At 41.5% G+C, this 17,356-nt stretch overlaps 1 protein-coding gene across 1 annotated transcript; it reads right to left on the bottom strand.

Annotated features, from left to right (window-relative positions):
- Positions 1-248: 248 nt before the first annotated feature.
- Positions 249-17,095, bottom strand: nup107 (nucleoporin 107). Its single transcript, XM_080886176.1, has 27 exons — positions 16,961-17,095; positions 15,606-15,688; positions 14,772-14,867; positions 14,584-14,678; positions 14,056-14,191; positions 13,869-13,972; positions 13,670-13,785; positions 13,543-13,591; positions 13,340-13,411; positions 10,727-10,815; positions 10,567-10,642; positions 10,369-10,482; positions 9,697-9,787; positions 7,146-7,225; positions 6,982-7,041; positions 6,716-6,861; positions 6,580-6,628; positions 6,407-6,476; positions 6,207-6,322; positions 4,332-4,521; positions 4,148-4,254; positions 2,431-2,533; positions 2,169-2,329; positions 1,953-2,078; positions 1,734-1,847; positions 1,453-1,620; positions 249-452 (listed from the first exon to the last, which is right to left on the bottom strand). Exons 1-27 carry the CDS (start codon positions 16,966-16,968, stop codon positions 345-347), a joined length of 2,727 nt encoding a protein of 908 aa, XP_080742302.1. The 5' UTR covers positions 16,969-17,095; the 3' UTR covers positions 249-344.
- Between the last annotated feature and the right edge of the window lie 261 nt (positions 17,096-17,356).

Here is a 17,356-nt window from a genome sequence, read left to right as displayed (position 1 = left end):
AAGTGTGGGGTGAAGTGGAGGCTGTAAAAGTATTCATGTTACAATCAAGTCATATTTTTGAGGTTGATGTATATTTTACCCCAGTAGCACATGGTTTGGAAATATTTCTAACATAAATAACTGTATAGTTTTTAAATAAAGAATTTGTTTATATGTACATATATTAATTTTAAAACCCAAATTGGCACCTGTGGCAGCTCTCGTGTACTACTGCTTCTAATTAAAATACACAAGGCACTACAGGAAACAGGCTTTTATTTTTTTTATTTTGCAAAAAACAGACAATCGAAAAACAAAAAAATCAGCAGCGCTTTAAACACTGCTATGTGTGTGTGTTTCTTCGTTCATGGCTGCAGTTCGTAGCCCAGCGGGTCGACTCCTCGGTCCAACAGAGCGAGAGACGACTCCCTCAGTTTCTGCAGAAACCTCCTCAGCTCCTCCTTAGAAAACACCTGAGAGCAAGCAAAGAGGAACAAAGAGTTAAAACAAAGAAACAGAAACCAGGAATTTCTACAAACTTGAGTTTCACGTTCCAGTACAGCTGATGTGAATATGATCTATCAACTCCGAGTATGTTCACCCCAAGTTAAGTCTGTCCGTAAGTAGGGAAAGAAAATCTTCATCATAAATGGACCTCCAATACCACGATTCACCATGGCAACGGGTCGTTTTAGAGGAATATTGAATATTACCCCATATTTACCCCACTTTAATTTTCATCAGCTGAAGATGGAATCCTAATTTTATTTTTGATTTTAAATGTAAATAATCAGCTGTAACCCAAGAGGGACAAAACTAAATAAATACAAGTAAGAATACTGGCACACTCCGGTAAATGCGCCTTAGGCATAAATTTGTAAATCCCACATTGCCTCGTTTTCCAGTTAGTCAGCTGTGAGACATTTTTCCATCACTGACTAAGTACAACACGATCAATGACTGATCATTGAGATCACTGATCAGTGTGATCTGTAGCTTTGCACAGATCTGTTTGTTTCTCAGTCATGTAAATATTTTAGAGGCACAGACAATCTGAAAGCGGCATCACTGTCCAATAATGTCTCTGTCCACATATACTGACGAATGATTATAAAAGTGTGCATGTTAAACACATCTCCATGGGATTCCAGTGCTTGTAAAATCATCTGATGGCCTTGTTCTGGGCTTGGACAGCGACTTCATGAATGAGAAAATAAAACTGAGTGTCAGTCAGGCGGTTCAGGTGTAGCAGGAGGGGTGGAGTCAGAGAAAAAGATCCTGCTGAAGAAAACCTGTCTGCTCCCATGGTAATTGACTCAGAGTTGAAGTCAACTCTCTTTCTGGAACAAAAAAAAGTTTCCTTTCAACTCAGGATTAACAAACTCAGTTGATAGCTAAACCTGCTTCCTGGAGTAATACCCTGACAAAGAAAACATAAGTTAACAGTCGGAAGTTCATGCAGGCTTCAGTTACCTGGTAGAGGCAGTGCTGGTCAGACGAGATGATGTCAGCGAGCCGCAGCGCCTCCTGGTGTCTCGAGGAGCTCTGCAGCACGCTGAGCAGCAGCAAGCTAAGGCGTGGAAGACACAGAGAGCGCAAAGCTGCCATTTGGTGGCTGCGCTCTGAGTCTGGATCCGAATCCTGAAAACACAACCAACCAAATATTAAATTACCACATGGTCATGTTATGAATGTAGCTGATGCTCCTCAATTAATCTTTTAGAGTTTGTGTGTGTGGTGATTTAAGCAGTAACCTGTCTGTTGTCGACCATCCAGCCTCCGTCCACGAACAGCAGAACATTGTAGATTCTCTCTTTCACATCTTCCGTCAAAGCATCCAGACGGCAGGACCAGGCAGACAGTGAGGCCTGAAAAACCAGACAATGCACATGTGGAACATCTGCAGTGGTAAAGTTTTTATTTTTAAACACTGATGCCATAACTAAATAAAAAATAAATGAAAAAAAAAATACCTGGTACTCCTTTTCCCTCATCTCATTGGCTACCCTCTCAGTGAATTTGGCCTCGGGTGCCGGTGCCGGCTTCTGTGGGGCTGAACTGCTGTGTCTGAACCAGTCAGTGAACGCCTCGTGGGCCTCCTGCAGGACCATCAAAGCACACATTCAGTCCAATACATCTCAGTGAACTGGGTTATAAAAACAACATGAAGAGAGGTGTTGCTAACAGACCAGATAGGCTCTGATGCACAGGTGCTCTCTGATGGCATTCTCGTCCTCAGCAGGAAGCGGCGTGGTCTGACTGATTCCTGACCACTGGGAGCAGATCTCCCTCATCGAGTCTTCCGGGACTTTAGAGAACACCGCCTTGGCTGCGTCATGTTTCTGCAGAGCTAAGGCACGACAGACGAAGGAAGTCAGCTGACCACTAAATCGCAATTTAATTGGAACAAACAAAACCATCAATAAATAAACAGCTAAAAGAAAAAAGTACCCAAAAAATTCCTCATGATGGCATTTGACTGCTTCAGGGACTCAGCTCGGTGGGCAGGGTCATACAGGAGCCAATCAATGACATCAATCTTCCTTTGGTCCTCCTATCAGAGCACAACATCACTGCAGCCATGTTTACATGAACAAAACATCTTCAGCCTGATGAACACTTGGATTAGAAGATCACTGTTCATATGGACCCTAAATTAACTGGTCTGATCAAGACGTGCTTGAACAGAAAACATCATTCAGACTCGTCAAACGGAAACAGACGTTGTTGCAGCTGTGTGAATTTCTCCTGTTATCTCTCTGAACTTCATACTATTGTTTCTGCTTGTGTTTGATATAGGCCAGCTCCAAACAAACTGCCATAAAATACATAATCCCTAAAGGGAATTATGTAAGTATTCTATTTCTGAAAAGTGGAGATACGGCGCATCAATGACTCAGCAGACTTGTGTATATGGAATAATATTTATGTCAGAAGTTCGATGCAAGAAAAAAAAAAAAAAAAAAAAACCTTAGCAAATTAAATAATTTCAAGGGTGCAGGTATTCATTGCAGAGTCACTCTCTCGCAGGTAAAACTCAGTCGAGTCGAGCGGGAAGGATTCAGATCCAAGAGCAGAATTACCTGCAAGAGCGTGAAGCTCTCATAACAGTCAAACCACACACTCTCCAGACATGGTGCGTGATGGCTGCTGAATTTAATTGTGCAAGTGGCCCTAAATATCTTTTCCCGTTTCCACACATTTCACCAACACTGGAACATTCTGCATACCTCTGCTAAATAAGGCAGTTTACCTTTAAGATGTTCCACATATAAAAATTTTATGTAGTTTTTAAAGGTTTAAACCAAAGTTGTGACACATGGCTTAATACGGTGGTTCTTAAACTTTTTGCTAGCCCCCCCCCCCCCTTTTTTTTTCTTTTTTAAATATACACAAGAAAATCCCCGACACAAGCACATCCTCCAACCACACACATAACAAAAAAAAAAAAACCATCATTATGGTGTAATTACTTTAAGTACAGTTGTTTGTTGATTTTTTTTTGTTTTTTTACTGTGTAATACTATTCAACACTACTATCAATACATTTTTCAAAAAAATGTCTCTGTGCAAAATGGGTTTAAAAACAAACAGCTGTGGGATACTGTTTGTTATTTTAACCGGGGGAACAAATTGTGGCAGGATCAGCCTGATATTATTTGTATCCCACTGTAACTTTCCTGTATAAAGAGATAACATCGCCAAAATTTCATTATAAGAAGTGTTTGTGAACTAAAAATCAAGAATGTGGGATACTGTTTGTCCGTGATTTGGACAGCCCAGTGCATGCTCCCAAAGCAGGGGAAACAAATGCAGGTGCAGGTGAAGCCAAAGGCAAGCTATGCGTCACCATATTTTCTAGTCTTTGGCTTGAAAGGAAGTTGGTTTGGAAACATATGTGGCAAAGGTTCGTTCATCTTCTGCTTTGCATTTGTGTGGAAGCCCCATCAAAACCCTGTCCATTATGCTAGCCGTGTCCAAGCATTCTTTTTGTTTTAAATTTATACTGCCCCCCCTATGCAATGGCTCTGCGCTCCCCCTACTTTAGGAAACACTGCCCTAATATATTCCCACACGTGTGCAAAGTTACATTTGTTATAATTTAGACAAATTACTGGAATGACCTCATAAGAGAAATTAAATCCAAAGTGAACACTTTGGTCGTTACCTTCGTAGTTCCCGTCTCCAGCGTCTGGCTATGGTGCGTGAACTCTGTGTCGTCTGTCTCTCTCACAGTCTCCACCACCAGCTTGGTTACGGCAGAAACATCCAGACCTATGCACACACATGGTCAGTTTTCTTTCAGTGATAAAGGGTCTGCTCTTACTGACCTCAGTGTGTGTCTGTCTCACCAGCTTCAATGGCGAGCTGCAGGCAGCGGGGGCGGAGTTCCGGCTGGGTGACGGTCTCCAGGAACGCAGCATATTGAGAGATTGCAAGGTCGGCGGGAAGCTGGCCGACGTAGCTTGCCACAAGGTCTGTCTGCTGATCTTGGATCAGAAGGGAGACGTACGCCTTCACCACATCAATGCACACCTCCTCCTAGAGGCGAGAGGCGGGAACACGACATTTAAAAATGTGAACCCATAAACAAACTGATTATCCTCGATGTGAACGCCTCATTCACATGAGCTGGTATTGAAGTTCTGCTGCGGCTCCAGATTTGTATCCTGAATTTTTTAGGATTTGGGGAGAGTTTGAGGAATTTGGGGGGTTATAAAAAAACAAAACAAAACATAAAGCCCATTTGTTGGACTCCACAGTGTTCCTCACACCCAATCAGCTCAATTCTTTACACTCAAAATTTGTATTAAAAAAAAAAAAAAAAAAAAAAAAAAAGGCTGGAAACATGACCAAAAATGAAAAAGTGATTCACTGTTTGCAGTTTTGTTGATTAATTATTTATTCTTTGAGAGTTTGTCAGCTCTGTCTTCTTTACTTTAGGCAAGAAGCTGAAAGATACATTTAAAAGTAGGGCTGCTCAGTTAATCGAATTTTAATCACGATTACGATCTGGGCTTTCAACGATCATTAAAAATGACTGAGCCGATTATTAGCCCCTCCCTAATTTATCCGCGACACCTTAAAGGCCGGTCCGTGAAAATATTGTCGGGCATAAACCGGTCCGTGGCGCAAAAAAGGTTGGAGACCGCTGATTAAGAGGACCCGAGGGAAGCTCGGAAAGCTAAGCAGAAGTTATTTGGAGAGTGACTGCCGTTGGTTGAAAAGAGAGTTTAAAAAAAAAAAAAACTTCAGTGGTGTTGCACACTATTTTATATTATTTTTTAAAAGTCATTGTTAACCCTTTAAAGCCGGTCAGAGCAGCACGCTCCGTTTTGCGTAACTATTTTTAAATCCCTGTAGAACCTGAACCGTGTAAGCTAGCGCAATAATTTGTTTTGCATATGAAACCGGAGGAGTTGTACTTACATCTGATGCCATCAGCTTGTCCTCGGTCACGGTTTCGTTCCACATATAGCTTTGCAAAAATTGCATAAAAATCGCTTGCAGGAACAAAAACATAATATTCCAGAAACACGCTTTGCCGTTCCTATCAGCTGTTCCTAACACTTCCCACAGTGAAATGATGCACATGCTGTTTTCTTTGCAAATTTGCATCATAGGATTGTTTTTTGTTTTTCCTGCAGTGTATAAAAATTGCTGTATCTCCAAAATAAAACTATGAAGACACTCAAAATAAATTTCCTGTTGTAAACTATTTTTTACAACTTTATTGTATTTAAAGTTTTGAGGGATAAACCTCTTAAATTTCTCCAAGTAGAAATATATGTAAACAAAACAAAAGCAATTTTCAATTTTTTTTGTAGTTTATTGCACTTTTTTGCAATTTATGTAATTACTATGGACTTAATGCATACATATTATTAAAATATGGGCTATAACAGTTGTATTGATGTATAGCAACTTGAAATGCTCCCACAAATGGCACTACAGCATGTAAAAAAATAATATAAGCTCTGGTGGACTTGGTTCTATAGTAGGTCTTAAAAGGTTAAATAAATATCGTCAAATAATCGTGATCTCAATTTCAGTGAAAATAATCGTGATTATCATTTTTGCCATAATCGAGCAGCCCTATTTAAAAGTGAGGTTAAAGTTACATTACATCAGATCCAATCAGCTCTCAGTATCTATAAATTAAATACAGGCTAAAGCGAAAAATTTCTCATAAAATGACCAGTAAGAACCTTTAACGTGAATTTTACCTTTAGTGCCAAACCCAAGGAGCGGAAGAACAGCACAAGGTGAGTCATGAAGCGCAGCAGGTGCGAGGGGAGGGGTTTAGATGCAGTTAGCCAATCGGAAAACTCCTCCAACAGGCCTGAATGAGACACAAACAAAGGGGTTCATGAGAAACTGGAGCTTACATGTTTGATGCGACCCATCGGGTCAGAGCTGGTCTTACCATCCAGGTCCCCCAGGATGACAAACTTCTGGATGACATGATAATGCTCTCTCGTCTCCTCCAGCACCCTCTGCGCACAGAAAAATAAACAAACAAACAAACAAACACTGGTTTACTGTGCTGTGCAATTTCAATATGTCCCACCAATCACATTCAGTTAGAACCGGTTTTACCTTCGACTCAGATGCTTGAAGCTCCTCAAACACTTTCTCCATGGTCCAGCTGCAAGAGGAGGCAGTAGATCAGAGACGAAGCAGTTTTTTTTTTTATTTTTTTATTTTTTTTTTTTTTATTCTGTGTGTGTCGTACTTGGCCTCCAGGTACTCCCGTGGTAACGTCTCCACCTCATGATGAGCCATACCCGAAGACATGAGATCCTTCTCAACCAGTGAGTCTACCATCACTCGGAAATACGCCCACACGCAGTCCTCCCACGATTCGCACACTGCCAGCAGCTAACACGCAAACACACACACACAGTCAGGTCTGCCATTATCTAAGATTCGACTGACCGTAAACACAGAGGTGACTCTGAGCTGCTGATTTCTGATTAACACAGAAACTGGTTATATTACCGGTTTGAGGTTCCCACTCAGGCTGGCATAGATCGCCCTCTCATATCTGTTTAACTGCTCCTAAAACACACATTTTATTTTGCTTTATTCTTCTCATTTTCAAGCTTGACTGAACACAAGCTCAGCCTTCTTATTTCTCACACATTTGGTAATGCATGACGTACCTCCTCGGCCATTCTCCAGCAGCAGGCCTTCCATATCCCTCTTTGTGGGTTTCCTTCAACTGGCTGCAACTCGATACCACCTGCAGAGAGAAGAGGACAAATAGACAGTCATTCAGAGAAGGATCGTACAGGTATACTTTGTATTTAAAAAGGTGGGAAAAGTCCCAGAAATTCCTTTAATTAGGGTCCTGTTGCGTTTCCTTATTTCTTGTCATAAATGCTGTTACAATGGTGGATGTACATATTAAACATGGATACAGTTAATGATCACTGTGAGCAGCAAGCCCAGGCTTCAGGAATTGTAATTATCATGGTGGTTCCTCTTCTTTTCTCCAATTAAAGCAGGTGTGTCAAATTTAAGTTTCTTCAGACCTCCCCAATGGCCATTCACACTACACCAAAGTTATTAAGCAATAGGTAAATAACTAAATGGCATAAAGACAGAAAGATGTTATTTCACCATCTACCACAGATTTTTTTTTTAAAACAACTTGTACACACACACACACACACACACACACACACACACACACACACACACACACACACACACACACACACACACACACACACACACACACACACACAACCTGTCAGCCTCCTAGTAGACACCCCTGTTATCATCAATTTTAAACTCCTAGGTCACCTTGCTCCTCAGTTATCACATTTAGAAGATTTTTAAAAAACTGGACCTTTGACCTTGAAGTCAAGGTCACTGAGATTCAAACCAGTCTGAGATTTTTGGTAGAAGCCCCTATTAATTTGAGCTCTATATCACTTCGTTCTCGAGTTGTTGCACTCACTCAGCAGGGTGATGTCACCACCCCATCAGCCTTTCAGAGCCGAGGGGCAAAAAGGGCTATTTCTGTGAATTACAAGATTTCTGCTTTATGCATACAGGTCAGTCTGGGGAATAAGCTTCCTGAACTTCAAATAGTAATTTTACATTGTTTTTCCTTACAGATTATTCCCAATTAATCTCTGTCATGCTGACAGATTCCGCTCTTTCATACAGCAGCATTTCTGTGTCATTATGTTGAAAAACAGAAAGGCTCAGATTTCTTACAGAATTTCTCTCGTTGCTTTGGATGGCTGAGCACAGATATTTAAACTTAAGTAACATCACTCCTTGTGCTCGTTACTTTGGGGCCAGACAGTACTAGAGATGGACCGATCCGATATTACGTATCAGTATCGGTCCGATACTGACCTAAATTACTGGATCGGATATCGGCGAGAAATAAAAAATGTAATCCGATCCATTAAATATCAAAAAAAGCACCTCACAAAACTTGCGACATGGCGTAACTCGTCTCATAACCGTAGCACGTCGGAGCAGTGTGGTCACGTGATACAGCGGCTGTGTGTATTTGTAGTCTCGCTACCAAACCAGCATTTCATCTCCGAGGAAGTTATCCCAGAGAGAAGTAAAGCAAGTGTGTAAGTTCCTCTCTGAATGTTTGTAAAGCATTCCCACGTTAAGCTTAACAACTGATATATGGAGCAAGTGCCTCTCTCTCTCTCTCTCTCTCCTGCCGCTACTTCATGAAACTGCTTAATGATCAGCTGATCGGCTTTTCTGTCGCGACTCCGTCTCTCTAGTTTGTTTTTGGCCCACTTTGCACCAGAAAGAGGAAACCAGCGGCTGAACAACAGCAGCACGTTTAAGCTTGATCAGCTGTTGTTAGAATTCATTTAATATTACTTTCTACACCAGGATCTTTTTCTACGCAGCTGACGGCTGGTAACTGTGCAGGGGCGGATTTAGCAAAGTTTAGCCAAGGGGGCCGATAGGGCATTAACAGGGAAAAGGGGGCACAAAGACATACTTTTCTTTCTTATTCTCATTTAAAATGTCTAGCTTTTAATAAATAATTATCTGAATCTTACACCCAAAGTTTTAATCTGATGTAAAATGTATAGAAGTCCATTACTGTATATAGTAACTGTTAAGTCTAATATACCCTAGTAAGCTATAGTACTTTTTCCTTTGGGAAAGTACCATCTGTGCAGTCTGCAATTCTGTTGAAGAAAGATGTTGAATCTATTTAATTATTCTTGAAAAAATAATTTATTTCTGTGCATTTTTTTTTTTTCACACTGCATCAAATTAAAGTTGATTACATCGATTAAGCATCACAAAGTGGAGGGTGGAGGGTGGTTCCCTATTTTTTATTTTTTTTTGCTGGTAGTTTGCAACCCTATTAGTTAGGTTGCTTAATATTTCTGCTAAGTACTCTTTAAAATACCAGAATAGGGAGGATGGTGTAGGTTTAAGTTTATTAGATTGATCAGTGTTGCTGAACTATGAAATATTTTGGGCGCAGTGTACTTTTTACACACAGGTATAACAGAATAGCTTTAGTGCTGTTGTTTATTTAAACTTGACTATGAACTTATACAAAATGCAGCAAGATATTAAAAAACAGTTTTATTGATTAAAAAACACACTATATCGGATTCATATCGGTATCGGCAGATATCAAAATTCATGATATCGGTATCGGTATCGGACATAAAAAAGTGGTATCGTGCCATCTCTAGACAGTACCTGAGGTCATGTTGGGGTCATGGTAGAGTTTCCAGCCTTCCAGAGTTGCTGCTCTCCAGGCCTGACCACAGCGTTTGCACAACCGTTGAGCCTGAAAAAACACAAAGACAAACCGCTGAAGAAATGAACAGCAAATGAAACTTCACAGCATCCACCAGAGACCATCAAAACTTTTCATTATGTGCTCCAAGCTCCTCTCAGCTTTCCTGTCCTTATGGTGCACCTAAGAGATAGGATAATCTTACCTGAGACATCATGGAGGATCTCCCAAAGCACCAGCACGACACCAATAAAGTGCACTATTAAATTATCTGCCTCTGATTACCCTGAAGCCACCGGGCTTTACAGCTTTCCTGGTGGAAATCCTTCAGAGCTTATATATTTTCTGGATCATAGCAGAGAGAAACACAACTAAAAGCTTGACTTGTTTCAGCTTTTAAAGAAAACACTGAGTGTGTTTTGATTTTTTGTTACCCTGACTGAAGAGGCTGGGATGAGAATTAGAGCGTGAACCTGAGACTACGGTTCCCACTCCGGGTAGCAATGAGTTTCAAGACTGGTTTCAGTCTTATATAGCACTAAGTTGAATTTGTCTGGAAGGTGAACTTTAATAAAAACATTCGTTTATTGATGCCCCTCTATCCCCTGCTGTGCGTCTCAATGTCTCTTCACCTCCTCGGTCATCCCCGCTCTAATCAGTGTGAACAGGTTCTTCAGCAGCCGGGCGTCGTCCTCTCTGTCCAGATCAGCCAGGGGGCGCTGCTGCCGGAGGGGGGCATCTGGGTCCTAAACACACAAACGTTATGAACACATTCAGAAACATAGGGGACAAAGAAATTATGTGATTATGTTTGCAGTAACAGGCCTCACCAGCTCAGTGACCAGAGGGACTGTGAAGGTGGTGCCGCTCTTCCTTCTCATCTTCAGTGCATGGAGAGTATTCTCCCTAAAACACAAATACCCCACCGAAGACTTTAATGCACATAACAATGTGGGCTTTATGCTTTCATAAATAAACAAAGGGGCTCACCAGCACACATTTTTGGCGTAGTATTCGATGTTATCAGAGAAATCTCCAATCTGATCCTTGGCAATGCTCTCCAGCCAATCAACAACCAGCTGCAACACAGCAACCACCAGGGAAACAATTAGCCTTACAATCAGCTCATTAGATCACAGGAAATATAGAGTCCAGATACCATCAAGATCAAAAGACTTTACCAAAATTTCCACGCTTCTTCATTCACAAAACCATGACGACACTGACTGTCCGATTAGTGGCATTCAGTCTCTTGACTAGGGCTGGGCGATATATCGAGTTTTTTAAAAAATATCAATATATTTTCATACGAGATACAAGATGTGACAATATCGTTTATATCGATATAGTCTATGTTACGTTATAATTATACTTATGGAGCCGCAGGTTTGCCTCTCTTTCGTCCACTTTTGTCTCTACGCAACGTTACTCGGCCTCGCCTCTCCTTCACTGAACACAACTCCCCCTCCCCCATAGCTTCACCTGCAGGCAATGACAAGATGAAAGCGGAAATAGCGAGTTAACTCGGATCGCCCCGTGCGTGGGGCTGGACGGTGTCAACGTGTTAGCGAGCTAACCGCGCTAACGACATGCAGCCCAGAGGGGCTGCACGGCCTAAAATCCATTCATTTTCTCAAAATCGACAGTGCGCCTTATGTATGAATTCTGGTTGTGCTTACTGACCGCGAACCGATTTTATGTGGTACACAGCGCTCAGCAATCTGTCAAAAATGTTTTAATATGACTTTGCTAAGCTACGGAGCTGCACCGCTTGATAGATTGTCGGAGGATTACGGCTACCGAGGAGGAGCCTCGCGGAGTGATACGTACTGTGTGTGTGTGTAAGGACCACAAATGGTACCTGTTCAGAGACGTGGTGCAGCTGTGAAATCTGTCTTTGTTATTACGCTCAGCGTCTATTAGTTTACATTTTGACTGCACAATTGTGAGCTTTTTGTTATGCACAAAAACAAGATTGTTTTCCTTTATTTATGGACCATGATTATTTAATAAATGCTGATAATTTATTTTTGAGTAATTTCTTCATGTACATCTACGCTGTATGTAAATAAAAGTGCCCGTGTGACATCTGGGACACAGTGTGACTATAAATCTCTTTTTGCTCTTAACTTTAAACTTTAAAAAAAAAAAAAAATCGAGATATATATCTTATATCGCCATCCAGCTAAAAAAAATATCGAGATATGAATTTTGGGTCATATCGCCCAGCCCTACTCTTGACGTCACATTTCTGGATCGACTCGGCTCAGCTGGAACACCGGCTGAGTAGGTTACTAAAAAAAAAAAAAAACACCACTACCCAGTACCAGGTAATACCACCTAATGGAAAACCCTAAAAACCAAGATTTGAGCTGAGCCGAGCAGGTACTCGTGGGAAAGGGCTTCTTATGAATTAAAACAAATAAAGTAAACCACAACCACCAATACTAAAGATCCTAAAGACTTGGTGTTGCTACAATGGAAATGTAAGTACACAGCTTTAATTTCATGTGGTACAGGTTCACTTTAGTTTTGTACAGGAGCACAGGATGGTCGGGTTGAGATCAATAAGCTACACAAGTCCCGAGAGTTGAGATAAACTCATTAATGGTGCAGGCCGGATCCAGAAGGACCCAAGTTAACTCACCATTTTCATCTTTGAATGATTTACTGTTAAAAATCTAACAAAAAGACAGAAATCATGTAACCCTATTGCAGCTAATCCATGATTAAATCTGCCCTGTAGAACAGACACAGACGCAGCCCCACCACACTAACACCGGTGAACATCCAGGGAGTGGACATTGACATAGTGGACTCGTATAGGTACCTGGGTGTTCATTTGAATAATAAACTAGACTGGAGCCACAACACTGATGCTCTTTACAGGAAGGGTCAGAGCAGACTCTACCTGCTGAGGTCATTTGGAGTCCAGGGAGTGCTTTTAAAGACCTATCACTCTGTGGTGGCATCTGTCATTTTTTAGTTTTGTATATTGGAGCATCAGTTTATCAGCAGCTGAGAGGAAGAGGTTGGATAAACGCATTAAGAAGGCCAGCTCTGTTCTGGGATGCACCTGGACCCAGTGCAGGTAGTGGGAGACAAAAGGACTCTGGCCAAAATAACTTCTGTGATGGACAGAGTCTCCCACCCCGTGCATGTAAATGTTGCTGAACTGCAGATCTCCTTCAGTGACAGACTGCTGCATGCTCAATGCACGAAGGAGCGTTTCCGCAGGTCCTTCCTCCCTGCAGCTCTCAAACTGTACAATCAAAACTGCTCCCAGCAAACAGAGGTTTACATCAGCGCTGTAACTTGCACTATTTTATCAATCGATTCACACTTTAACCAGAGTTTGCCTCTTAATTTCATTTAAATTTATTTAATTTAATAACGGTACAGTACTCTGTTTTTGGTAACCATTGTCCTTGATATAAATTGTGTAGGTTTCTGTTCTGTGTCTTGTTTGTATATGTGTCTTTCTTGCTGCTGTTACACCCAAATTTCCCCTTGTGGGACAATTAAAGGATTATTCTATTCTATTCTAGACAACCTGCAAACCCTCATCACTGTAACTCTTTCTTTTGTGCGTGTGTTAGCTACCTGGCTCTGTCGTATGACGGCATCTCTCTGGAAAAGCTGCTCCACTACAACCTTCTCGCTCTCGCTGGGCACCTACAAACACAAACAGGTAATCATTGCAGCTTCCAGAAGACTCAGATTCCTGCTGTGATTGTGTTGTTTACTGAAGCTAGAGCTCTGTAGTTTTAAAAGAGGCCAAAAACAATCCAGAATACGTTACTCACAACCATGTCTGTCATGAGGTCATCCTCCAGCGCCAACTGGACCCGATCTCTACATGAACACATTTGATTGTTGAAAGTTGAGCAGACAGCCAATTAGTTACAGAAAGTGAATCAGTGAATTAGGTACCTGTAGAGCGAGGTGATGAGCCTCCAGGTGCAGTTCTCCTGCTGCAGCAGCCAACGGACGCCAGCTGTTTTACTATTCTGACCCGCTCTGAGCACCACAGACTGCAGCACATCCACCTTAAGGCATGTGACGGAGGACAAGAGAGCATTTAAAATTAGCACAGCACAGCTTTCACACCACATCAAGCAAACTCGCCTACCTTATCCTGGCAGAGCGCCTGATAATCATCCAGCAGCTCAAACACGGCAGAGGAAGAGTGTTTCAGAAAAGCCCCGAGGAACTCTGGGAAAAGACTGGCAGCGGCTTAAAGGAGCAAAAACCGGAGCGTTAGCGGGAACAACAAGACACCTGCAGAGTAACTGGGCATGCTCAGGTGATTTGCTCACCAGCCTCTCCTGGGTCATCCTCCTTTAGGAGAGCTGAGCTGAGGTTCCCCATATCTTCTCTGAAGAAACTCGTGTTCTCCAGACCCGAAACAGGCGACGTGTACATGCTGTTAGTCCAATCACTGTCGTCCAGATTCTACACACACAGAGCATCATTATGGAGTTGGCAATGAGTTCAACATAAATATGATTGTAAGTAATACATCATTAAGTTCAAGCAGAGTTTGACAAAACTGATACACTGAAGGTCTGGAGTATCTGAGCAAGCTAACTGGTCAGCAGCTGGCCTGTTTGGGTTAGTGACGACAGCATTTCCACCAATCACAACTTAACTACCTAAACAAAACCCACACTAATCAATATGTTTTTTCTGCTGTCTGTATTTTCACATTAAAGAAAGTTTGCGACATCACTGACACAAAGACACCATTCTTTGTGTCATGGAAAACAGTGGAAGTGCAAAGAACTCACGTTTTCATTTATTTAACAAAATATATATACATCAATAGAGAAGTGTGTGTGTCTTACCAGACTGCTGAGTGCGTTTCTGGGCGTGTGTGTGTATCGAGGCGTTCGGCCTCCTGGGGCCAAAATGGATGAAACATCTGGAACTCTGGGAGTAACTGAGACAAACAGATGAATGAGAAGAGAGTGGAGATTTAGTCAAATATAAATGCCTCTGATACCTGTAGAGTGAGAGTGAGTGTGTGTCTTACCCGCCTGTCTGAAGAGTGAAGCAGGTGTGTTCCTGAGCAGGGGCCGGGCTGGTGTCACTGTGGAAATGACAGGGCTGCCGCTACCGGGTGATGGGACTGACAGCAACAGTCAGGAAAACAAGCAGCTTCTACTTTATCAATGAACACTGTAGCAAACAGCTCCACACAACAAAACCCCAGATAAATTAAGCACTTCCAGTCTACTTATGCCACCATATTAAACACAGATGCAGGCGGCAATCAGTCGTTTTATTGCATTAGAAAGGTGAAATTTTAAAAAATCCACTTTTTTTTAAATTTAAAAAAAAAAAAAAAAAAAAAAAACGATCAAGAAAGATTGCTGATAATCGTCATCATGATACCCAGAATCTCTTGCTGGGATTTTAGGATTTGTTGCACTTGCTTCATACTACAGATCTTAACCATGACTCAATAATCACAACAATTTCTGCACCATACAATAACACACCAACGGGAGCTCATTTATAATCCAACCCATACACCATGTCCCACCTGGACTGTGTTTATGCATTTGTGTGGAAGCTCCACCAAATGAAGCACTCCAAACCAACCAACATTGATTGAACTAGGTTATAAAGCCCTCCAATTCTGAGACTCCACCATCTAAAATGGACAAGACGGGACAAATCACAGTTTAAATCGTAGGGTTACAGGTTCCTGTTCCCATTTTAGAAAGGTGAATGTACCATAAAGCTTGCAGCTACATTTCCACCTTTCCCCTTTATTAAAAGACCCATCAGCAGCTGCTGGGTTGAGTGGGTTGGTGTAGGGGCTGGACAGGAATCAGGTTAAAGTCTTTCTGCAGCAGGATACAGGCCACTTTCTTCCTCCTCCTGCGGGCAGCAACCGTTACCTCGTCGTCTCGAACCACCGGAGACGGCAGCTCACTCTGAGCCCTGAAGGACAAGATGAAGCACAAGAAAGCACCTTACCTAGAGAATTATAAACATATTAATGTATGTGCAGTTCAGAGGCTTTTACATCACTGAATTTACATCTTTTTTTCTTTCTCTGCTCTCTTTAGGGGTTGCGATATTAGATCATCTCCCTACCCGTCATCCTTTCCCAAAAATTCTCCTCTCCAAGTCCACCTTTACACCATCCGTGAATCTCCAGAGACCATCTTCAACATCCTTTGTCGAATATATGCACCATCCCTCCTCTGCACATGTTCAAACCATCTCAGCCCGAGCTGTCCTTGTATCTAATCCTGTCCATCCTGGTCACTTCAGCTTGACAACCTATTTTTTCAGTGCCACCGTCTCCAAACCATACATTTTGGCAGGTCTCACTAAGATCCTGTAAACCTGCCCTTTCGTGAAGCCATATTGCTTCTTGCTTTTTAATCACCTCACTTCTTAGCTTCAGCATCTCTTTCCCCAGAGCTTCATGGTATGGCTCATCATCTTTATCTCTCTGTAGCTGCCACAGCTCTGGACATCAACCTTGTTCTTGACATTATATGTAAATCTTTAAATTACTAGAAGCAGTCAAAAGAAGACAAAAGACAATTTAATTTTCTAATCACTTGTCAAAGGTTACTGTTAGGTTCAACACAAAAAGCCGTGGCACTTCCCGACGGTTCTCTTTAAAAAACAATTTTAGTCACTGGCTTTAACTGTGCCTAAACTAACAAGAAGCGTCACAGTTCTGTGTGAACCCATGCAATGTAAATAAAACAACTACAGCAAACAATTTTGCCACGATATATATAGCCGAGAGCATATCAAAAGTTAGTACTCATAAAACAACAACATACTGCAATCTTTATAACACTTAACGTAGTTCAGTTATAACCTCGTAAATCTATCTTTACGTAATACTTCCCTAATTGCAGTAGTTCTTCCAAAATACTGGCTGCTAACAGCTCTACTAAACCACTAGTTCTTATTTTATTCACCCTAGAAAGCAGCTCTTGTTACCGACTGTCAACTGTACCAAAACCAGAGCATTTAGCCGGTTAGCATCGCCACTCACTGTGAACGGCAGCATTAGCGCTGTTAGCATTGTTAACGTTAGCTAGCAAAGTTGAAGTCCCTGAATTTAGCACACTCGTGGACTAAATAAAAGGCCAATGGTCTGTAATCACCAGACACATGCCCAACTAACCATACATAAGAGTAAAATGTGTATAACTGCTGAATAACGCTTAAAAATAATGTTTTTACCAGTCCATAGCGGTGAGTTGTCAGTTCCCGCTTCACGAGGTTTAACGGGGCTGCTTCTTCTACATCTTTTCAATTCTCAGCAGACTGCGTCTCTTAATTCACACTGCTGCCCCCACGAGTTGTAATTAGATTGCATCCAGCCTTGTATATGTTTCCACTGTTTTTTTTGTAAACTTAAGTATTTTATTAATCATAGAAAAAAAAATCTAAATCTGATTACGTCCAAATCTATTGAATCACTAAAAGAGAACCTGTCTGATGTAAGCTAAAAGATCTCAAAGCAACACATAATGCCACGATATAAAGAAATGAATAAGAACCAAAGTCACTGACATCGATCAGTGTAGAAAAGGTTACAAAGATATTTCCAAGTCTTTGGGACTCCAGTGAACCACA

Source organism: Rhamphochromis sp. 'chilingali', assembly GCF_963969265.1.
Source record: "Rhamphochromis sp. 'chilingali' genome assembly, chromosome: 7".
NCBI classification, from domain to species: domain Eukaryota; kingdom Metazoa; phylum Chordata; class Actinopteri; order Cichliformes; family Cichlidae; genus Rhamphochromis; species Rhamphochromis sp. 'chilingali'.
The sequence above is the reverse complement of the archived record's forward strand: the minus strand, read 5'-3'. Positions and strand labels throughout refer to the sequence as shown.